This window comes from Anoplophora glabripennis, unplaced genomic scaffold (assembly GCF_000390285.2).
Source record: "Anoplophora glabripennis isolate ALB-LARVAE unplaced genomic scaffold, Agla_2.0 scaffold260, whole genome shotgun sequence".
In the NCBI taxonomy this organism is placed as follows: domain Eukaryota; kingdom Metazoa; phylum Arthropoda; class Insecta; order Coleoptera; family Cerambycidae; genus Anoplophora; species Anoplophora glabripennis.
Window position 1 is genome coordinate 298,973 of NW_019416403.1, and position 20,140 is coordinate 319,112.

General features: G+C 34.6%; 1 protein-coding gene across 2 annotated transcripts in view; it reads right to left on the bottom strand.

Annotated features, from left to right (window-relative positions):
- The window catches only part of LOC108906859, a 267,026-nt gene continuing 246,886 nt past the window's right edge, over nucleotides 1–20,140 (bottom strand). For both annotated transcript variants that reach the window (XM_018710290.2, XM_018710289.2), the window contains 5 exons: nucleotides 16,777–17,019; nucleotides 16,427–16,713; nucleotides 16,179–16,326; nucleotides 4,695–5,057; nucleotides 1–962 (listed from right to left, as the gene is read on the bottom strand). In XM_018710290.2, the coding sequence (XP_018565806.1) occupies nucleotides 955–962; nucleotides 4,695–5,057; nucleotides 16,179–16,326; nucleotides 16,427–16,713; nucleotides 16,777–17,019 (1,049 nt within the window). In that variant the 3' untranslated portion in view covers nucleotides 1–954. The remainder of the gene's footprint in view (nucleotides 963–4,694; nucleotides 5,058–16,178; nucleotides 16,327–16,426; nucleotides 16,714–16,776; nucleotides 17,020–20,140) is intronic.

A 20,140-nucleotide genomic window follows, 5' to 3' on the forward strand; every position in this document is an offset into this window, starting at 1 on the left:
TTTATTTTAAATATTATTCTTTTTTTGTTTAAAGCTGTAGAATGATAAAATAAATATATTTTTTGACAGCGTGAAGCAATCAAGGTATGTATATGCACCTTATACTTAGGGAGAGAACATACTATTGTTTACATGGAAGGGTTCACTATTTCTAAATTTGATTTGATTATTCAGTGTATTATTATAAAAAACGGCAGAAAATTTAGTAAAACATCTGTAATTGTCAATGTAGATTTGATTTTATTAAATTTCCTGTTCCGTTTGAAGTTTTGCAGTGAACAGAAATCCCATTAAGAAGTTGTGGATTTTTCCTATTACTCCGCAACAATCTACTACAATACATACAGTATACAGCACATTACAAAATGAATCACATTCAACAATTATTTTTATTACTGAGTTACGCTTCGAGAGGGTTCGGTATACCACATGAACAAATTTGCATATACTTCCATCAAAATTCTTAAATTATACATTTTTGACAGATATCCGGCAAAGTAAAAAAAAACAAAATACTTGGGGTTTGTAAAAGTCGATTCACATAAAAACAATAAATAGTTCAACCTTTTCTTAGAAAAGTTATTAAATTGCGCATAATTGTCACAAACTTAACAAGAGAAATTAACTAATTAGGTACACAAAATTGTACGTTTCTCAAACTGTAAAAAATTATATACCGCAAAACGAAGTAGCAAATAAATTACTATTAACTAGCTAACTTATATCTATCAGGAAGTTAAAACTACTAATTCGTCACATACACTGCGCACTTGAAACATAAAAATTCTAACAATCATATAGTGACACTAGAACATTTATGATTATTTGGCTTATCGATTTAATGATTATAAATAATGAGCTATCTAATGAAGGTGGATGTCAGTCAGTGAGTGTTGGTCCTTATTGCACGTTGGACGGTAATGTCCAGGGCCCTATTGGCGACAGGGGTAACCGTCAAAACACTGAAACAACATTAATAATATTTTAATACAACTTGGTTTAGTTTTAAGTAAAGAGAGGTGCAGTCCTAACTTGTGAGTATCAAAATTTTACTTTTTACCTTAAAATAATAATAATACAGGAATTTTACATACTTCTACCATAGAGTTCATTAAGGTGAACATCAATTGACCATTAAAAAGTGTACTTCCCTTCTTCTTTTGTAGATTTAGACCAAAAATTCTCTACAATAGTTATTGAAAACATGAGGGCGATAAAGGGCATGAAAATGAGCAACTTTTATTAAACAACATGGTTTAAATGCTTGTCTTCGAGAAAATTAATTAAGAAAATTAACCATAAATGTAAGCCGACCCTGTGCATCTTGTGCACGTGCGTTGTATGTTGCAGTATTACTCGCGACATTGGCCGAGAAGTGGGTGTATTTAACAGTACCATGTATCTACTCCATGTACCATGTACTCTGGAACAATTATTACACCTCTTTCATATACAAAAGGGTTCAGACTTTAAATAACATTGATTTTCAGCCTCGTGTGGAATTTTGCCAGTGGTTTCGACATCAAATAGCACAAGATCCGGATTTTATCAAGCCAGGTGTGCTTTGTACGGATGAATGTTGTTTTACTGGAGACTGCATACTAAATATTCATAACATTCACTATTTCTGTCATGCAAATCTGCACGTTGTATAGTTTGGTTTCAGCAACGGTTTTCAGTGAATGCGTGGTGTGGCGACAGAATTTTGAACATCGTTTGGAAGCATGTTATTAGCACATAGAAATGGGGGGGGGGGAAGGGGGGTAAGTGTTTTGGAGATAGTAGTCTTAAGCCTAGTTACAGTTTAGGTGGCTGTAGGTTCAACTGCAGTAGTGAAATATTACGGTAAACCAATTGTCCTGTAATCTGTTAAGTTCATTACCCTGATCTTTGGGGGTGGTTTTGGGGGGTTGGAAGGGGTTGTAAGGCTTCCTGCTCATTGAGACTTTTGATCAGCATGACGAGGATTATCAAAATACGAAGTTTCAAGAAAATTATCCGGTGTTCAATTTCCATATGTTTTGTGCGGGGTTCTTTGTTTAAACCTTCATGTGAATATTTTTTTTCAATTTAAAACAATGTTTTAGATCATCAGTTACTTTATAAAAGTTGCTTGTTTTTGTGCCCTCTATCACCCTTTTCAAGGAACGCATTTATTTTAGAAACACCCTTACTGTTGGCTGGTATTCAAATTATATTTCCAAATATTCAGAAACGGGCACTTTCAAATAGTCTTTTGATAATCCCCTTCATGAGCTCGATTTACGGTAGAAGTATGCAAAATTCGTGATAAATCACCCTGTATGCAAACAATATACATTACAAAATTTAAATTACATTTTCACAATGCGATAAAAAATTTTTGAAGACTTTTTTAAAAAGGTTCTTGATTTTTTTTTAAATTGAAACGAATTCCAATGTAATATTGTGGAAAAATGTCCATAAAATTTTTTTCTTTTTATTTTGATAATGATTATGCAATGTTTAGGAACAATAAGGTTTATTCCACACTATAATGTCGATCACTGTTCATTCTCGGTCCGTTCTCGGTAAAATATTATTAAGTAAGAAACCATGTGTGCATTATACTATCCGTAACAGTCAAGTTCCGATCAGATTGATTAATGTGAACATGATTAGACTTTACCAGACCGAGAACGAACCTTAAACCTGTTCCTTTAATTCCTTCCAAGACTTTGGAATTTACAGAGTTATTGTAGGTACACTCGATGCAAGATAAAGGTTTCCAATCTGAATCGTATTTTGTTTGAAATATAACGGCTTAAGCGCTTGTCTATATGGGGAGTTCCCATTAAACTCGTGTGGCAATATTTTACCGTCTCATCTGACATTTTACGAGTTTTGTACAAAAATGCTTTCCTGGTAGATTGGCATTTTTAAAAAGGAACTGATCGGCGAACTCTTATAGTAGACTCCGTATGCATTTTTTATTATCTTGTTTCTACTAAAAGAGTTGCATTTACATTACAATAGAAAAATCGATTCATCCTAGTTAATAAACCTTGCGAAACGTCTACTACCTACTTACGAATAGTTAAATTGAATGGATTTAAGAAAATTTAAAATTTTATTTTTTTTTTTAATTTTGAAAACCCTGCAGCTCGGAAACGGCGGCCTTAAGAGCCTACGTGTGCGTAACTAAATTTACTTAAATTTAGCCACAGAATGGGCCTCTGGTTTTTTTCTGTACGCCATTAATGAACACTGTATAGGTGCCCGCAATCAGTTGAAGTTTCTTATAAAAGTTGTAAAGCATGACTGATTCATACGTCAAAAAACTTGACAAAGTCTGTAGCAGTGTAAAACCACACTGTTTATCAGTAAATTCGTGAATTAATTGATGAAGAACTTCGTCAATTTATTGATGAATAAATTGTCAATGTAAAACAGCTATAATAAGAAAGTTATAACAATTTCAAATTTTTAATCTTTAATTTTAATGATGTAACAAAACTAAAACAATTTTTTTTCTACACTATTCGATTGAATATTTAAAATAATGAAAAGTTGCCTTCGAATTTTTTTTTACGTTTATTTTTTAGACATACAAATTTATTTACCTTTTATATTTTCAATTTTATTTAGTTCCTACAACACTGCTAGGTCAAAGATATCAAAATAAGTACTTAAATAAAGTTCATAACATTATGGGACTGGAAATGCTTCCTTTCTGATAGATATGTAATATTAAAAAAAATCCTGTTGTTCTAAATATTTCGAAAACGATTTAAGATATTACACTGAGCTGTATAGTACAGTGGCAGTGTAATATCTTAAATCGTTTACGAGATATTTAGAAAAAACAGGATTTTAAATTTCTTTCGACATCTATCTCGGAAAGGAAACATTTTCGGACCCATAATGTTAGGAACTTACTTACTTATTTTCACTTCCAGAACACGTCCTTAAAATATTTCCCTTTCCTTCCGAAACTGTATAAGTTATACTAAAACTGTAGTTTACAATATGTTTTTATTTTGTTGCCTTCATGACCTACCTACCTACTTTCTGCAGAATATGACACAAATTCTTATTTCAAAATATTAATTTTCTCAGGGACAAGAAAAATAATGTGGCAAGACAAAATAATTTCAAAATCTGTATACTCTTCTCTTTTTATAATGCATATACTGCAGGCCTGCAATTTTTTGTTATGTGTCATTATACACGTGCCTACACAAAAAAAAATATGACAGCCCTAATAATTGATGCCTCCCAAAATTCCTGTTAATAGTCCACCGGCTCGCCCCTTTAAAAGTAGTATGCCTTTTGGAAACCTTTATCTTGCGTCGAGTGTACATTGAGTTGGAAATTTCTCTCAATATTAGTCTTTTCATAAATATTTGTAAATTAACAGTAGATTTTCTAAAAAACTAGTAATTTTTAGCACATTTCAAATGAATGCCAAGGATGAAAAAAATTTTTTTCTCGAGTTGTTTTTGATTTCTTGATAACGCAAATAAATTTTTTGTCTAAAAATCTTGAAACTAGATAGGTACTTAAAGTTACAGAATTTTTTTTTATCCCGATAAAACCATTTTCTATTGAGATACACCCTTTCGAAAATCACTAAAAAAAATGTATGGAATTTCTTGTTACCCTAATATTTTCCAGTAGTGCATTATATACTTTGTTAGAACACATTTTAAATTTTTTGTGACAATTTCACTTACCAGAATGCCCAACAGTCAGGACTTCAATAGGCAGTGATCCTCTTCGCCGAGCCAGCAGCGTGTCAGGATTCTCAGGTCTCCGTAGCAAAAGACGAGAAATGATTTCAGAATGAGATTCTGGAAAGCAAACAGTTTCAGGCCCGCCTGAACTCCGCCTCCGCAACTGTTTTTTTCTACGGCCCGACTTTCCATTTAGACTAGTATGTCTTGTGAGTAGTTCTCGTCTTTCACCTCCGCGTGACATCGGAGGTAGGTCTATGGGAGCCGAACCACGCCGTTGGTACTGCCAAAAAGCCCTTGTGGTTTCCACCGGAGTTATGTTGATGACAGGTTCTTCAATAACATTTTCATCGTCTAATCGACCTATAATAGTTTTGTAAGATGTGTTAGTCCTTAAAAATGTTCGTTCGGAGTAGAAAATTATTTATTTAAACAAAACTTACAAATTCAACTTTGCTATCAAATGATCGGTTATACTCAATTATAAACTTAATTATTTTCTACCTAAATATAAAGTTAATAAAAATCAAGAAATACATTTAACAATTTTAAATAAATATGGAACATACTTAAGTAAAAATTTTTACTATATTATTTACCATTTTTAATAATTACCCTTAATAATTACCATTAATTTGTCGAAAATTTATTCAGAACAAATTTACTTATTAACAAAAATGGCAAAAAAGTTAATAGAGAAGAAGAAAAGAAGTTGATGATACAGAGGGCGGCAAAAGTATCTGACACATTTTTAAAAGTCACCAATTACAGATGAAGTAACATGATATTTTCAACTGTCATGAAATCGACTGGTGAGCATCGGACTTTCGTTATTGACACATATTAAAAACAACGAATCTATGACTGCTACTCAGAATTTTTCAATTTTTAGAAGCAGCTTCAATTTTTTTTTCTTCACCATCATTCCCGGAGAGAATCACCCCACATCTCTTGTACAAATAAAAGAAATCACCCTTCGGAGTCCTCAAGCATTTTCCATCATGTTCGATAGGTGTGCACAAAATTTTTTTTTCCTTTCTGAATAAGGTATCGTTTTTTTCCGATTTTGGACAATGAGCATATTGTCCAAAATCGTGGGAGTCAAATTATATACCTCAAAATTTGACAAAATGGTGAGAATCTGATATCAAAATTGTGATTATTGATTTTCGTTATTTTACGCACTGTGCTGGGCTGGCCTGGCTCCTTTTGGATCCAGCAGTTAACTTGGAAACATCACCGGACATGTCGACTATTTTATATACAGGGTGTCTCATAATTAGCTGCCAACCCTGAACAGGCCGATTCTATGATCAAAACTAAGTAAAAAAGTTCATATGAACATGGGTCCGGAAATGCTTCCTAAGGGCACAGGGACCCATTGAAGAGGGAGGAATGGAAATCATTTTTTTGCAATATCTCTCAATCGCGTTGTGATAAATGAATGAAATTTGGTATACACAGCTAAATTTTGATGAGCAATTTGATGGACTAATCCATTTATTTCCACAAGGTCCATTGGGGTGGGTACGGGGGGGCCCTTGGTACTTTGCGTGTGTAACTTTTTCATCTTTGACTTTTTAACAAATTGGACAGCAAATTCCGTTTTCCCGAACTGTTTTACGTTAAAAAGGTACTCTTGTTTCAAATCGTTATCTTTAACGGTTTCTGAGAAAATCGCTCTTGAATTAATCCCACTTTGGTCAATTTCATAGTAATTTAAACAAAATTATCAAGGTATTCTTATGTCAAAGTATTGTCAACCCGATTGCCAATTTAATAGTTCTAAGCGAAAAAAATGGAAGAGTTTACGGGACAAGAGTTAGTTGATATGATATTTATTTATGGCTTTTGCGATGGTAATGCTGCAGCGGCAGAACGCGAGTACGGGAGAAGGTTTCCAAACCGAAGGCTGCCATCAAGGAGGACATTCCCTACGGTATTCCGCAACTTAGCTGCAACCGCCACTTTTCGAAAGGCACCGGGTCAAGGACGTCCCAGGATTAATAGGGAAGCGGAGGTCCTTGACGCTATTGAACAAGATCCTACGACTAGCATACGGAACATTTCAAGGCAAATAAATGTTCCTCGGCCAACGGTACTACATATCTTAAAGATTTCCTTAACAGAATTGATTAGATGTGCTACTAACATTTCAGGTTGGAAGAATATTAAAGCGACAAGGTCTACATGCCTATCACTATCGACGTGTACATGGCTTGATACCAGAAGATTTTGCGCCACGTATGCAATTTTGTCGCTGGATTTTGTCGCTGGACAACGAGCAAGCTTCCAAAATTTTGTGGTGTGACGAAGCTACTTTTACCCGAAATGGAAAATTAAATTTTCATAATTCTCATTATTGGGAAGAAGAGAACCCACATGTTGTTCGGAGAACAAACTTCCAGCAACGGTTTTCCATAAATTTATGGGCGGGAATAATTCACGACACTCTGATTGGACCTATTGAAATTCCACAACGTCTCAATTCAAATCTTTATTTAAACTTACTTCAAGAAAATCTTCCCCAAATTCTCGATGATCTGCCTCTAAATTTACGACGTAACATGTTTTTTCAACACGATGGAGCCCCGGCACATAGTGGTCGCAATGTTCTAAATTTCCTAAACGAAAATTTCGCTGGACGGTGGATAGGGAGGCACGGACCGGTAGCTTGGCCGCCGCGTTCTCCCGACCTAACCCCGCTGGACTTCTTTTTCTGGGGATATCTAAATCAAAAAGTTTACGCCACCGAAGTCGATACCCGTGAGGAATTGCTGCAGCGTATCAATGATGCAGCCAATGAAATTCGTCAAAACCGTTTTAGCATCTTAATAGCTTCGAGAAGTGTTACACGTAGGGCAAGACTTTGTATCAGAGAAGGTGGAGGGTTTTTTGAACAGTTTTTAAAATAGCTTGTTGTCTGTTATCAAAATTAAGTTTCCATCTTATGATCCCTTCGAAAAGTGACGGTTGCAGCTAAATTGCGGAATACAGTGAGGAATGTCCTCCTTGATGTCAGCCTTCTGTTTGGAAACCTTCTGCCGTACTCGCGTTCTGCCGCGCAGCATTACCATCGCAAAAGCCATAAACAAATCATCATATCATAATTGTTCTACATCAATAATGTGTATTACTGATTACGTATTAAATTATTATTATTATTTTTTGTTTAAATTACTATGAAATTGACCAAAGTGGGATTAATTCAAGAGCGATTTTCTCAGAAACCGTTAAAGATAACGATTTGAAACAAGAGTACCTTTTTAACGTAAAACAGTTCGGGAAAACGGAATTTGCTGTCCAATTTGTTAAAAAGTCAAAGATGAAAAAGTTACACACGCAAAGTACCAAGGGCCCCCCCGTACCCACCCCAATGGACCTTGTGGAAATAAATGGATTAGTCCATCAAATTGCTCATCAAAATTTAGCTGTGTATACCAAATTTCATTCATTTATCACAACGCGATTGAGAGATATTGCAAAAAAATGATTTCCATTTCTCCCTCTTCAATGGGTCCCTGTGCCCTTAGGAAGCATTTCCGGACCCATGTTCATATGAACTTTTTTACTTAGTTTTGATTATAGAATCGGCCTGTTCAGGGTCGGCAGCTAATTATGAGACACCCTGTATACATAAATCATACCTTTAAAAAATATCGAACTTCAAAGGAAAAATGTCGGTCCTCTAAAGGTTAAGGAGGTTTATCTGATATCTGACACACAAATATTCATAAAAAAATAAATATAAGCTTATTAATATGAAGAAAAGATGATATTAATAATAACTTTTCACGATTTAGAACGAAGTCTTATGAGAATGCAGATTTTTTTGTCTTTCCACTTAGAATGCGCAACAATTGACGAAGAGTTTCCACAGCAACTTGTATAAATAGGAAACCGATATCTAAGGAACCCTATGACAGCACGTAGAAATCGATTATTTACTTGTAAGATACATAATTTATAATAATCGTCCTTCAAATTGCTGTTGTTGACTAACCTCCATATGGGTGATAGCGGCGGCGCCGCGGTTCTCGACGTGGCGTATTATTTGAAATTCGCAGGTGATATTTCAGGCTTAAGCATTCAAACAAGCAGAATGACCGAGCGCGAGCGAGCGAACGCCGAGCCGAGCGCGCCAGCCAAGTGCAACATTGGCAAATCTAAAGGCTTACTAGTTTAGTCACTAGCGAATCTACAGAAGCTGTCATTTGACTTTAGACGTATCCGATAAACCTCCTTAAGGCGATAGACTGGGAAAACCGTATAGATGAGCAGTGTGTCTGGAAATTCAACAGTATATCCCCCATGCAGCTTTTGTGTTATTCAGCGATGAGACACAACAATTTTACTTGTGACAGTGTTAAGGCCGATTCTCATTAGACGAGCAAGAAACCGGATCGGCAACGGCAGGGCACATACTCGCCATGGGCCGAGTTTTCAGAGACAATTCACACTGCGACAAACATGCCGCAGGTAGTAGTTCCCTAGCTTTGTGAAATAATGTTTGCGACTTCCATTTTGGTAAAAATTGTTCTAATCTTGGATGAAGAAGGGCAAGAAAATAAAAATTCCCGAAAAAGAAAGACATTTTTTTAAATTACAAAATTTTATTGTTAAGAAATTGTGTTTGTTTTAATATCTGTATAGATTAATACATGTTTAATAAATATACCTACCTTGTTGCAATTTCTCGCCAATTTTTTTCCATATCATGTTTTTGTAGACACCGTCTGAGTATTTTTTGTGAGGAAAATCGTAAATAACCTCATTTTCTCTGATATATTCAATAAGAATTTCATCTTATTCTAACGAAACTCAACTAAAAACCCTATGATTGCAAGTTGACTGCCTGGAGAGTTTTCACACTTGCCGGAACATGTACGGCACATGCCCTGCAAATATTCTTTCGGAAGAACGTCGCGTGCAAAGTTTGTTGCTTGCCGAGACGCTGCATGTATAGTGTGAATTACATCCCTCAAAACCCATAAGATACAATGGTTAAGATATTTTGCCGAGCCGGTGCTTTGCCTGTGCCGAGCACATGCCTTGCACGCAAGTGAGAATCGGCCTTTAATAAGCAAAATTTCAGGTAGGTACTGGGCAGAGAACAACTGACCTTTTCATAGTCCTAACATCGACTGTATGTTGTGCGCTTGCCAATTTTAGCATTTGGGGCCGACACTTCTTTGAACAAGATAAAGTTACAGTAAACTGTGAACTCAGATTAATGTTGTAAGATGTTGAAAACCTTCTTAAGGTCCAAACTGGATGAACTTGACAAAATGGACAATGTTTGGTTTCAAAAGGATGAAGCAACAGCCCACATTGCTCCCGTACTATAGGATTTTTAAGGGAGACGTTTCCTGGTCATTTGATTTCATTGCGTGGGGTGACATCGGTTGGCATGCCCGGTCACCCGACTTGAACCCATGTGATTTTCTTTTTGAGGCTATCTCAAATCAAAGGTGATCGCCCTGGCACTATAGATCAACTAAAACGAGTAATTCGACAAGAAGTGGCTGCTATTCTGTTGAGAACAATATGAGGTTTTCATATTTAGTATTGTTATATGTAATATGTATAGAAAAAAAGATTGATGTTGCTAGGAGTTAATTGTTGAAAAAAAAAGAAGAGACGTAAATAAATTGCTGAACTGTTAAAAAATATAGTTTTGTACTTTTAAAAGAATAATAAAGAAGAGAAAAGGAAATCTGTGGTTATTAAAAATATAAATTGAACATATTCCACAGGAAATGATCAGCCGAGTGATGCAACAACTTTCGTGAATCAGTGTGTATGCAACAACGGCACTTAAATTAGATTGGTTTTAAAACGAATTAATAACTAATTAAAATAGCATTTTATGTAGTTCCAGATGAGAATAAAAAAAATAATTTATTTACTTTATTTGGATTTTATTTAGCCTTGAAATGTGAAATATACTTTTGCTGCACCCTGTATTTTTAAGTGCCTAAGTTCATCGATAGGAACATTTGCGATGTTATTGTCAAAAAAGATTAATATTTTCTAATATCTTGCACACAATTTTCGTGAGAAATATGCTCTTTATAATTTCTGTCCAGTCACCTATAAATTTTGTTTGGACTTTTTTTTCTATTTACCAAGACTTAGGATGGACAAAATCATGTTGATTAATTTAAAATGCTGTAATTTTACTAATTTTAATGAGATTTATTTTTATTACTAACAACTTAAAAGCTGTATGCTCAATGACAGGAGGTATTTTTCAAAATAATATTTCTCAAAAAAATTAAATGCAATTCTATTAACTTTTTTTGGTTTGTTTGATAGGCCATTAGTTACAAAAATATGTATGAAGACGGGGTGACCACATTCTTTCCATTTAAAAATTGTTGTAAGAATAGTGTGGGAGAATTACAATTATTGGTGGACTATCTATTTTTGCAATAATTTTCCTCTATTTCCATGTATACTTTTTTAAATTAATATCCGTATCACAGACAAAATAGCTATCGCCACAGACCGCTACTGGAATAGGCCATCAGTTTTAAATTTCCGAATTGCCGGTAGAGTACACCACCAGCAGAATTTTAGAAAGAATCAAATGCAGCGGCCCGCATACCTACGCGTATCCTAGCAACATATAAACAACTTTGGTAATGTTGCCAGGCGCACTTACGGATTTCTTTTGTACACTTTTTTATCAATATCTGTTTTTTGCATTACTGTATTTACTTAAATGTATGAAATAGGTATTGATAAAAATGTTTTTAAAGAATCAACGAATATCTATGTAGTTTCATATGATATTCTGCAGCGGTGTTACAATTAAGTTATTTAATCATAATTTCGTTAATTAGCTACCTACTATTTTCATTTTTTAGTATTGAAATACTGCAGAAAATATATTTCCAAATAAACAAAATTCGTAATATTTTAAACAGCTTGTAATTTTTTTAATATTTGATGACGATAAATTTATTTAATATACAAGGTGGGTTATTAGTACGTCGCGGAATGTAGGTACAGATTTTTTTTGTATTTTGACATCCACTTATAGGTTTATTAATTAAAGATAGAAAGAAACTTTAAGTACGACTTTTCCTTTATTTCATTTGACATCAAAATTTGCTGACATAAAATATATGTTTAAAATAAAAAAAATTAAAATTCATCCTTATGAAAATAACAAACAACGATTTTTATAACTAACCTTTACAACAACATAAGGAGAATACCTAAAAACGAAATAACATTAAACCTACAATTTTTACAAATCAACATGCAAGTTGCTACCCGCTTGTGGGTGGTAAAATAGAATTTTAATAGATTTTCCTTTCCAAGGACAATAAGGCTCTCTCCAACTATAGGGTTGGCCCTAACTCAGCTCAGCAATGGGGGTGGGTTGATATAACTGAAAATAATTATCTTAAGGCGCCACCCGCTTTACAACCCGATGGACAGTACGCAGGAGAGACGACGAAACCTTACAGTACGAAAAAAAAACGGGAAAAAGTACAAATAAAAGCCCTAAGAAAGTAACTATACAAACGGTAACTTTAATTTATCTAAATGGCCGGTGCCTAAAGGCTACAATCGCTAAATCAATTTAGTTGTAAATATTGGCCGATTATGTGCCTCTTAGGTACGTTTGGCAAAATAGTGTTAACTATAGGTTTAAATAATACGGATAGTGATAACCCTCTCCGATAGCGCTATTGGTTCGGTGTACAGAATTTCGAAGAAATAAATTACATAAAACTTATATCTTGTAACTCAAATTAAGTGCCTAATCGATTAAATATTTTTTTTTATATTCTTTAGATTGTTGGGAAACAATATTAAGTAAAGCGTAAGCGAATAAAGGCCGTTTAACTAGTAACAAAGGCAGTTGAGCTTAGCATAAACAAAGTATGAATACTATCAAAAGTTTTGTAAGTGAACCTAAAGTTCATTAATTATTGCCGTTACCTATATTGAAGTAATATAAATTTATAAACTATAACAAAAGAACAGGGAAAAGGTCAGCAAGAATTTTAAGTAAATAATTTATGTACCTTATTAAAACAATTAACTAATAAGTTACCTAACGGTACGCCAAACTAAATAAGAAGGAAAAAACTAAGTAGTAATGTCTACTAAGGTGAGTAAAGTAATTATCTGGTAGCGGAATAGAATAAGTAAAATAGGCGGTGATAATTGCTACCACCTAAGCTTAATTTCCAAATAAAAGATAGCGTAAAATCTATATATTATACTATGTGAGACTAGGCCAGATCATATAGGGATTAACTATGTAACATGCATAACTTAAAATTAAGCTTATCTGAGCGGTTTCTGCAGCACCAGTGACAAGTTCCAATGATTATGCAGGTGAAGATTTACTACTCCAACCATACGAGAGCATCCACAAAAGGACATGAAGCCAGGCAGCAATTGGGAGTTACGTAGGCGAGTCTTGGATAGGGATAGAGCAGATAATAATCCAACCAAAGCGAGGAGTAAGCCTGTGTTGTTTAACCAAGGTCCGGGGTTATGATACCTTGGCCTTCCACTGGCAATGAATCACCCGGTATATGAGGATGAAGTAGGAAAACACCCAGCACACTAACAGCGACGAAGACGGTGACGTTGAGGGTGAGAGTGCGAATATAATGAGATGAAATTGAAACAAGGATGAGTGCGAGTACGAGGATGATTACGAGGCCTAAAAAAAAGAGACAAGCATGTCTAAGTAGGTTTCCCAGTGAGGTAGAGATACATAAAATTAGTGAAGATTATTTAAAGTTTTACCTTTGTTGTAGGACGGCCTCGTGGTGAATGGTACCTTTTGTCGGGTTTTATGGGCACAAATCCACTGGATTCACCAGAACTAACAAAACAAATTTTTGCCCACAAAATGAAGCAAGATCCGCAAAAGCGATATTTATTGTAACGAGAACACACGCTGCTAAGTCGACAATTCTCTTTTGTCTCCCGCGACGAAAAGCCCAGGAGGAAGTAAGAAATGTCTGGGACCAAGAAAAAAGGAAAGAAAAAGTCGGTTCGGCCGTATATCGACAGGGAACTTTATATTTACCTGCCGACGATAATTTAATGAACAAATTGAAATATTTTGGGAAAAATACAAATTAAACCATACCATAATAATATGGGTTTAAAATAGAAAATACTTAAATACCTAGCTATTTTTAATAGGGACTAATATAAATTTAAATAAAATAGTAAGAAAAAAATAAACCCGTAACAAAGTACTTGTGATGATACAGTTGAAAATATGTTTTAATTTACTATTAATTGCTTCAAAAACAAATTCAAAATTATCAAGCATTTGGTACTGTATTTTTCTTTCAATACTTGTAAATTTTCAGGTCTTTAAAAAATATATGTCTAAAGGACTGACAATGAGATCGGGGTTGTTGACGGGATTCTTCCTCCAAAATAAATTTGCCAATATTCCTGAAGAACTGTTGCACATTATTGTTATTTGAATAATACAGTTAATTATGTTTTATTTTTCGTCATCAGAATAACCTATTGTAATTTTTTTAATTTTAAGAAGGTTTGTTTCTGTCGTTTTTGTCTGATTGTGTGCGAGAGAGATAGAGTGACTGTCTTCATAGAGGGCTTCTCTCTCACTCTCTCTGCTATTTTCAGGACACCTAGGAAGGGAGCGTCGGGTAGAGCGCGTGGCCTTTTTAACAAATTTCCCCTTGGTTCTAAGTAGAGCACTCGGTGGGTAACGCAGAGCGGGGTGTCACAATATATGAAAGAAAAAAAAACAGTATGGACTCTAAGTATCAAAAAATCTCCCATGGTGAATGAGTGAAAAACGTCAAAACCCGTAAGTCAAAAAAAAAAATAAAAAATCGGGACCAACAGTGTGTGACGTCATAGGATAAAAAAGTGTACCCCCCCGGGCTCTGTATGTTCCTTCTGCGTTGAATGCAAAAGGTCCGAAGTCCATATGTCGAAAATAAATTTTGGAAACGAGGTGTGTGACGTGTTATAGTAAAAAGGCCGTATAACTCGGAAACAGTGCATTAAATCGAAAAAATAATTAAAAAAATCTCCCCACTCCTCTGGCTCTGATTGTCCGTTCTGCTTTGAATGGAAGAGGTCCGAAGTGAGTATGTCGAAAAACAAAAAAGTTAGTTAAACATTGCAACAGCAGTAGCGAACGCATTATCTTATCTCTGTATTGATTGATGATTTGTTGTTATTTTTTAAATAAGTAAATTTCGTATTCAACTACTCCTTGAGGTTCCAGCAATTTTACATTGTGTTAATTTTTTTGAACACCTGTCACAAATATGAGCACTACCAATGGCATCCATGATATGCAACACTTGTGTCAATAATTATTTTACCTATCTAAAGAAATCAGCAATAAGAGAGCAGTACCCATCTAAGGATACACATATATACTATGGATACTATACAGGTGTATAGTAATGCAATTTTTTTAAACATAGGTGTTAATATCGTACCATATTGGAAGTCGACGCACAAATCTAAAAACGTTAATTTCGAGTTTTTGAATTTTCCCATTCCAAGGTGATATAAAATAAATAAATAATTAGGTAAATGCATAGTTTTAATTCTAACTTGATTTATTTTATTTAGCATTTAGGGCAAATGTGATTTCCAAACAGAAGATAAGTTCCATATCTCTTTAATTACATAATTGAAAGCAATAAATTTATTTAGCAGTTATTATTTGGCAACAAAGCCACCGCTGGAACTGCCGCCTATTACCAAGTAGAAGTTACCACGCTAAATTTCATTGATGGAAGCCGACTAACAAAAGCCTGCTTCCATTTCGGGTTGCCAATTTCCAGCATTTAAGAAGCAGTCTGTGGCGATACGCTATATTGTCTGTGTCTGTATATTACAAAGTAGAAGCTTTGTGATAGTCCATTGCATTTTTTCTGAGAAATAGTGTTATTTGAGTGGTTTCATATACGACATACATTTGAAAACCTTAGTTCAAAAAAGCTGTGATGAAATGTCACTGTTGAAAGTCGTAGTTAGCGCCCTCTAGTAGATGGTCAAAAATGCAAATGCAAAAGCACCCTCAAAAACTTACCTGTACCAAATTTCGATGCTCTACATTGTTTTTTGGAAAATATAAGGCTAAATTATGATTTATAAAAAATCTCGTTTGAAGTATTTCAAAAACAGGGCTCTCAGTTAATGAAAAAATCGTCTTAGTTTTTAATGCCCTAAATCTATGTACCTAACCTACAAATTTTTTTCTATTCTGGATTTAAAAAATATAAAATAAATAAAATTGTAAATTTGGATTATTTTAATTTTCAGTTATTCAAGATAAGAAATTGTCCACGTTACGTCAAATAATTGAGATTATACTGTAGCAGTTGCTATTTTTGAAATTGTCACCGACAGAGAAGTGGTTAAGTTGGGGAAACTTTGTCCCGTTTGGCCAGAAAGTAGAAAATCTAGAAAGAATCACAAAAGACAAAATGTACTTACGATAATGAGCAATTTCTATTGGCACTGATCCTCTTCTCAAGGATTGTGAGTCAGATGGAATTAACCCCCCGCCAGCAGGAAGTATATTTTCATCCGGTTTTGATAGGGGTAATGAAACTGGTGCCGAGCCTCGCCTTCTTGTTAAACTCTACAATACATTTCAAATTCATCATAAAATAAAAATTATAAGGTTTGTTTTTGTAATTCAATTAAAATCAAATGCAATTTCACGGTAATTAAAGGCTTACCGTTGTCGGTAACCGTCTGGGGTCAACATTTTCTTTCTCATATCTTTGTTCTGGTTCGGACAGTTTGACCATTTTACAAACTTTCTCTTTATCAGCAGACTCCGTTTCTCTCTTGTTACTTGAAAGCGACGATTTTTGTGGAAGTGGTGCCTCGGCCACTAAAATATCGGGTGGCCGACCATTGTTCGGACTCAACACTGCTATTGATGGTATGGTGTACTGTGGGATGTTATTCGAATTTGATATGTTTTCATGTGAGCCATGGGATGAGTTTGATCTACTGTCACCTAGTAAAAGGAATACAATATTGGATTAGAACTTTACTTCATCTTTCCGCATCATTCGAATACCTTCGTGTGCAGTTTCAGGGCAAGTCGACATTTCAGCTGTTGCAGACATATACCTCATTCTTACATACGGTTGAGGAGGGGGGAATGTCTGTTGTCTTGTAAGGCATTTGGAGATTGTAGCTACAGAATTGCCTTGAAGAATTGAAGAGAGTCTACTGACAGCTGCGCTGCTTGTCATGGATGTTATGCTAGGTTCTGGTAGTAAGTTCTCTGCACTTAAAGGCCTCTCTGGTTGATCTTCCACTGCAACATATTTAAATGGGTCTTTAACGTGTTTAAATATATTTGTAATTTCTGGCTTGGAGAAGTTTAAAAGTGAGGCTAAAATGAGCAGAATACCATAATGGATAAGAATGTTCTCCAGGTGTATTCTTTACAATTTCACTTAACTTTTTATCTTTAAGGTCGAGTGTAGAGAAATAAGGGAAAACAAAAGTTTAAACTTGCAAATTTAATTTGCAAGTGACCACTACCGTAATTGCATATACAGAGTTCTTCACGGTAAGTGGCCTATTATATGTTTCAGAGGAACCAAAGACAATATGACTCTGAAATTTTGTTTACGGGAGTTATCAGATATGTTCTCTTCAATGAAAATAATGCCATCAATGTAGCACTTCCGGTTATATAAGAAGCAGCTGTCAATTTCGTTATTTTAAATGGAACACCCTATATATTATTGCATTATTGCCCTCTGTTAACGGATTGTATTAACATATCGGAATACCGAAGTCGAAATTGTATAAGTAGTAACATCTATTAAAGAAAAGCCAAACACGAAAACAAAGATGACTACCGGTCGCTGAATTACAAGTAAAAGTGGATCTTATTTGTGGAAGGGCGAAACGGGCGGTGACTATGAGACGCCTTCATTATAGCCATCCTTCTCTATCGCACGGATTTCTATGATTTACTTTATCACTCTCACATAACGGCCGATAAACCATGGGGACTTTCCGACCCTGTATAGGGTGTTCCATTTAAAATAACGACGTTGACAGCTACTTCCAGTATAACCGGAAGTGCTACGCTATTGAGAACATATATGATAACCCCATAAACAAAATTTCAGTCATATTGTCTTTGGTATAACGTATAATAGGCCACTTACCGTGAAGAACCCTGTATAAGCATAGTGCGTTTTCAAAATGTGTATCAATATCTGGAGTCAATAAGCGACGTTGTGAATTGTTCTAGCAAATCCCGAGCATCAGATGTAGATTTTTTTTACACTTTAAATTTCAGATGTTCACTTCACAGCGATTCTTCAGAAAATTGAATTAAATTTAAAGTTATAGAGAGTGTTACTTTTAGACTGTGATAGTTAGAAAAATTGATATGTAAGGCAAAGCAGACATTGTGTATATCGTCATCGTCTTATTGGTAGAACCTGGGAACAGAAGCCAAGGACGTCATACAGTATGCATGTATATACATCGATAGTAAGTCTTTGGATATTGTGTGGCGCCGTGGTATGGTGACAATAATCACAACAAATCACAGTGAGGGAAAAACTGAATAAAATCCAGATATTGGCCTGTTTGGGTATAACGGGGGCGATGGCATTGACCGCGATAGCTGCGTTAGAAGCCATGTTAAATCTGCCACCGTTTCATATAGTAGTGGAAAGAGAACCATGGTTAGTGGCATATACCCACTTAGGAGTAATAACGCCTGGAGAGGTAGTCCCTATTCCAGGATTATAGAAACATGTATGGGTAAACCACAGACCACCTAGACTGGCTTATAGAGCGACTTTGGTGAAAACACTTTGGAGCCTAATTTGAAGCCCAGCGCTCAGTCGTGTCCTAGCATTTGACGTGTACGCAACGCTGTGATTTCGATAATTAGACGTTTTATTATGGGCAAGTGTATTGTAAAACATTGTATAAATAGAAATGATCGAGTTGGTGAAGAGGCGAAAAGTTTCCTTCTTTAGGTAAGTAAAAGAAAGGAATATCTAAAAGGTAAATATGTACGCCATTTTTCGGTTAACGTCACAAGTTTCCTGGGTTAGCTTTATAATTTTGTTCGCCCACATAGTGTAGTGATTAACGTGATATTGTTATTATAAAATAACGAATGAATTACTGTAAAATATTTTTAGTAATTATTTACTTTACGAGTCTTAAATTTTTATGAAATTTTACCAATTCCCGTCATTTCGAGATAGCTGAAAATTAATGAAATATTTTTTTCAATTAAAAATATCTGAAACAAAACTAATTTTAGATTCAGTATTCGTACAGTCAATTAATTTTTATTAAAGATCGTGGTTGTTTGACGTATCCATCTCATGATGTCGTAGTAATATGCTAAGAAACATAAAAATTAATAAAATTTTTAAATAATGATGAAAGCAGAACACCTAGGCTACAGAAAAATAAAATTGTTTATCATGTATTAAAAAACTTTCTGAATGTGAACATATTTGAAAATTTGCATGAACATCAATTTGATAATTTGCCTAACAATTGTAATCATTAATAGAACTTGTAAGGGCTGAATGTGAAAAGTATATCGATGTACGAATAAATCATGAAGTCAAATTATTTAATTCGGTAAAATCTACGAAAAGACAAATATTAAATAAATTAATATTATTTAGAGGATTATAAATATATTTAAATTATTTTGTAGTTTTATTTAATATGACACTAAAATATACTATTTTCTGAATTACAAACTTAAAATTGAATATTTGTTATAAGATGCAATATAATATTTAATATGTAATAAACATATTACTTAATCCGGATCTGCTTAAAGATGCGCGCGATCAGATTGCCTTCCACACTCCACTTCCCTGGATATTGCATTCACTGGTACCCGTGCATTGGAATTAGATACGGCCAGTCTAGGTGGTCTGTGGGGTAAACTAATAGAGCACACTTAAATATTACAGCAAATTTCATGCATTACCTTTTGAAAAATAGTAAATGAAAACCCAAGTGATTTCCCCCGGAAAGTCGTGAACATTTTTTTTTAAATAATAAAAACTGCAAAAAATGACAAATGACAAAAATAATGATGGAATCGTCGATAATAATATGTAGTTCAATCGTGCGCAAGATGGTTTCTGTCCGATGCATAATTTATGCACAATTGCATTATAAACAAATTAGGGTCTTTTTTCACAGCGTGGCGATTTATCAAAAGTAGTCCGATTTAAATTCTGGAAAAAAAATCTCCAATTTGTATATCTCGGATTTTCACCTGGGTGATGGGAAATATGCTAAAAATGCCGTAGAAAGTCGCCCGAAACGATCGAAAGTACGCTCGAGCCAGAGTTTGGTATTGGTAGTGGGGGGACCAGAGAGCGGAGAACTATATAAATTTTTGAAAAAAAGGCTTCCGGATTTTC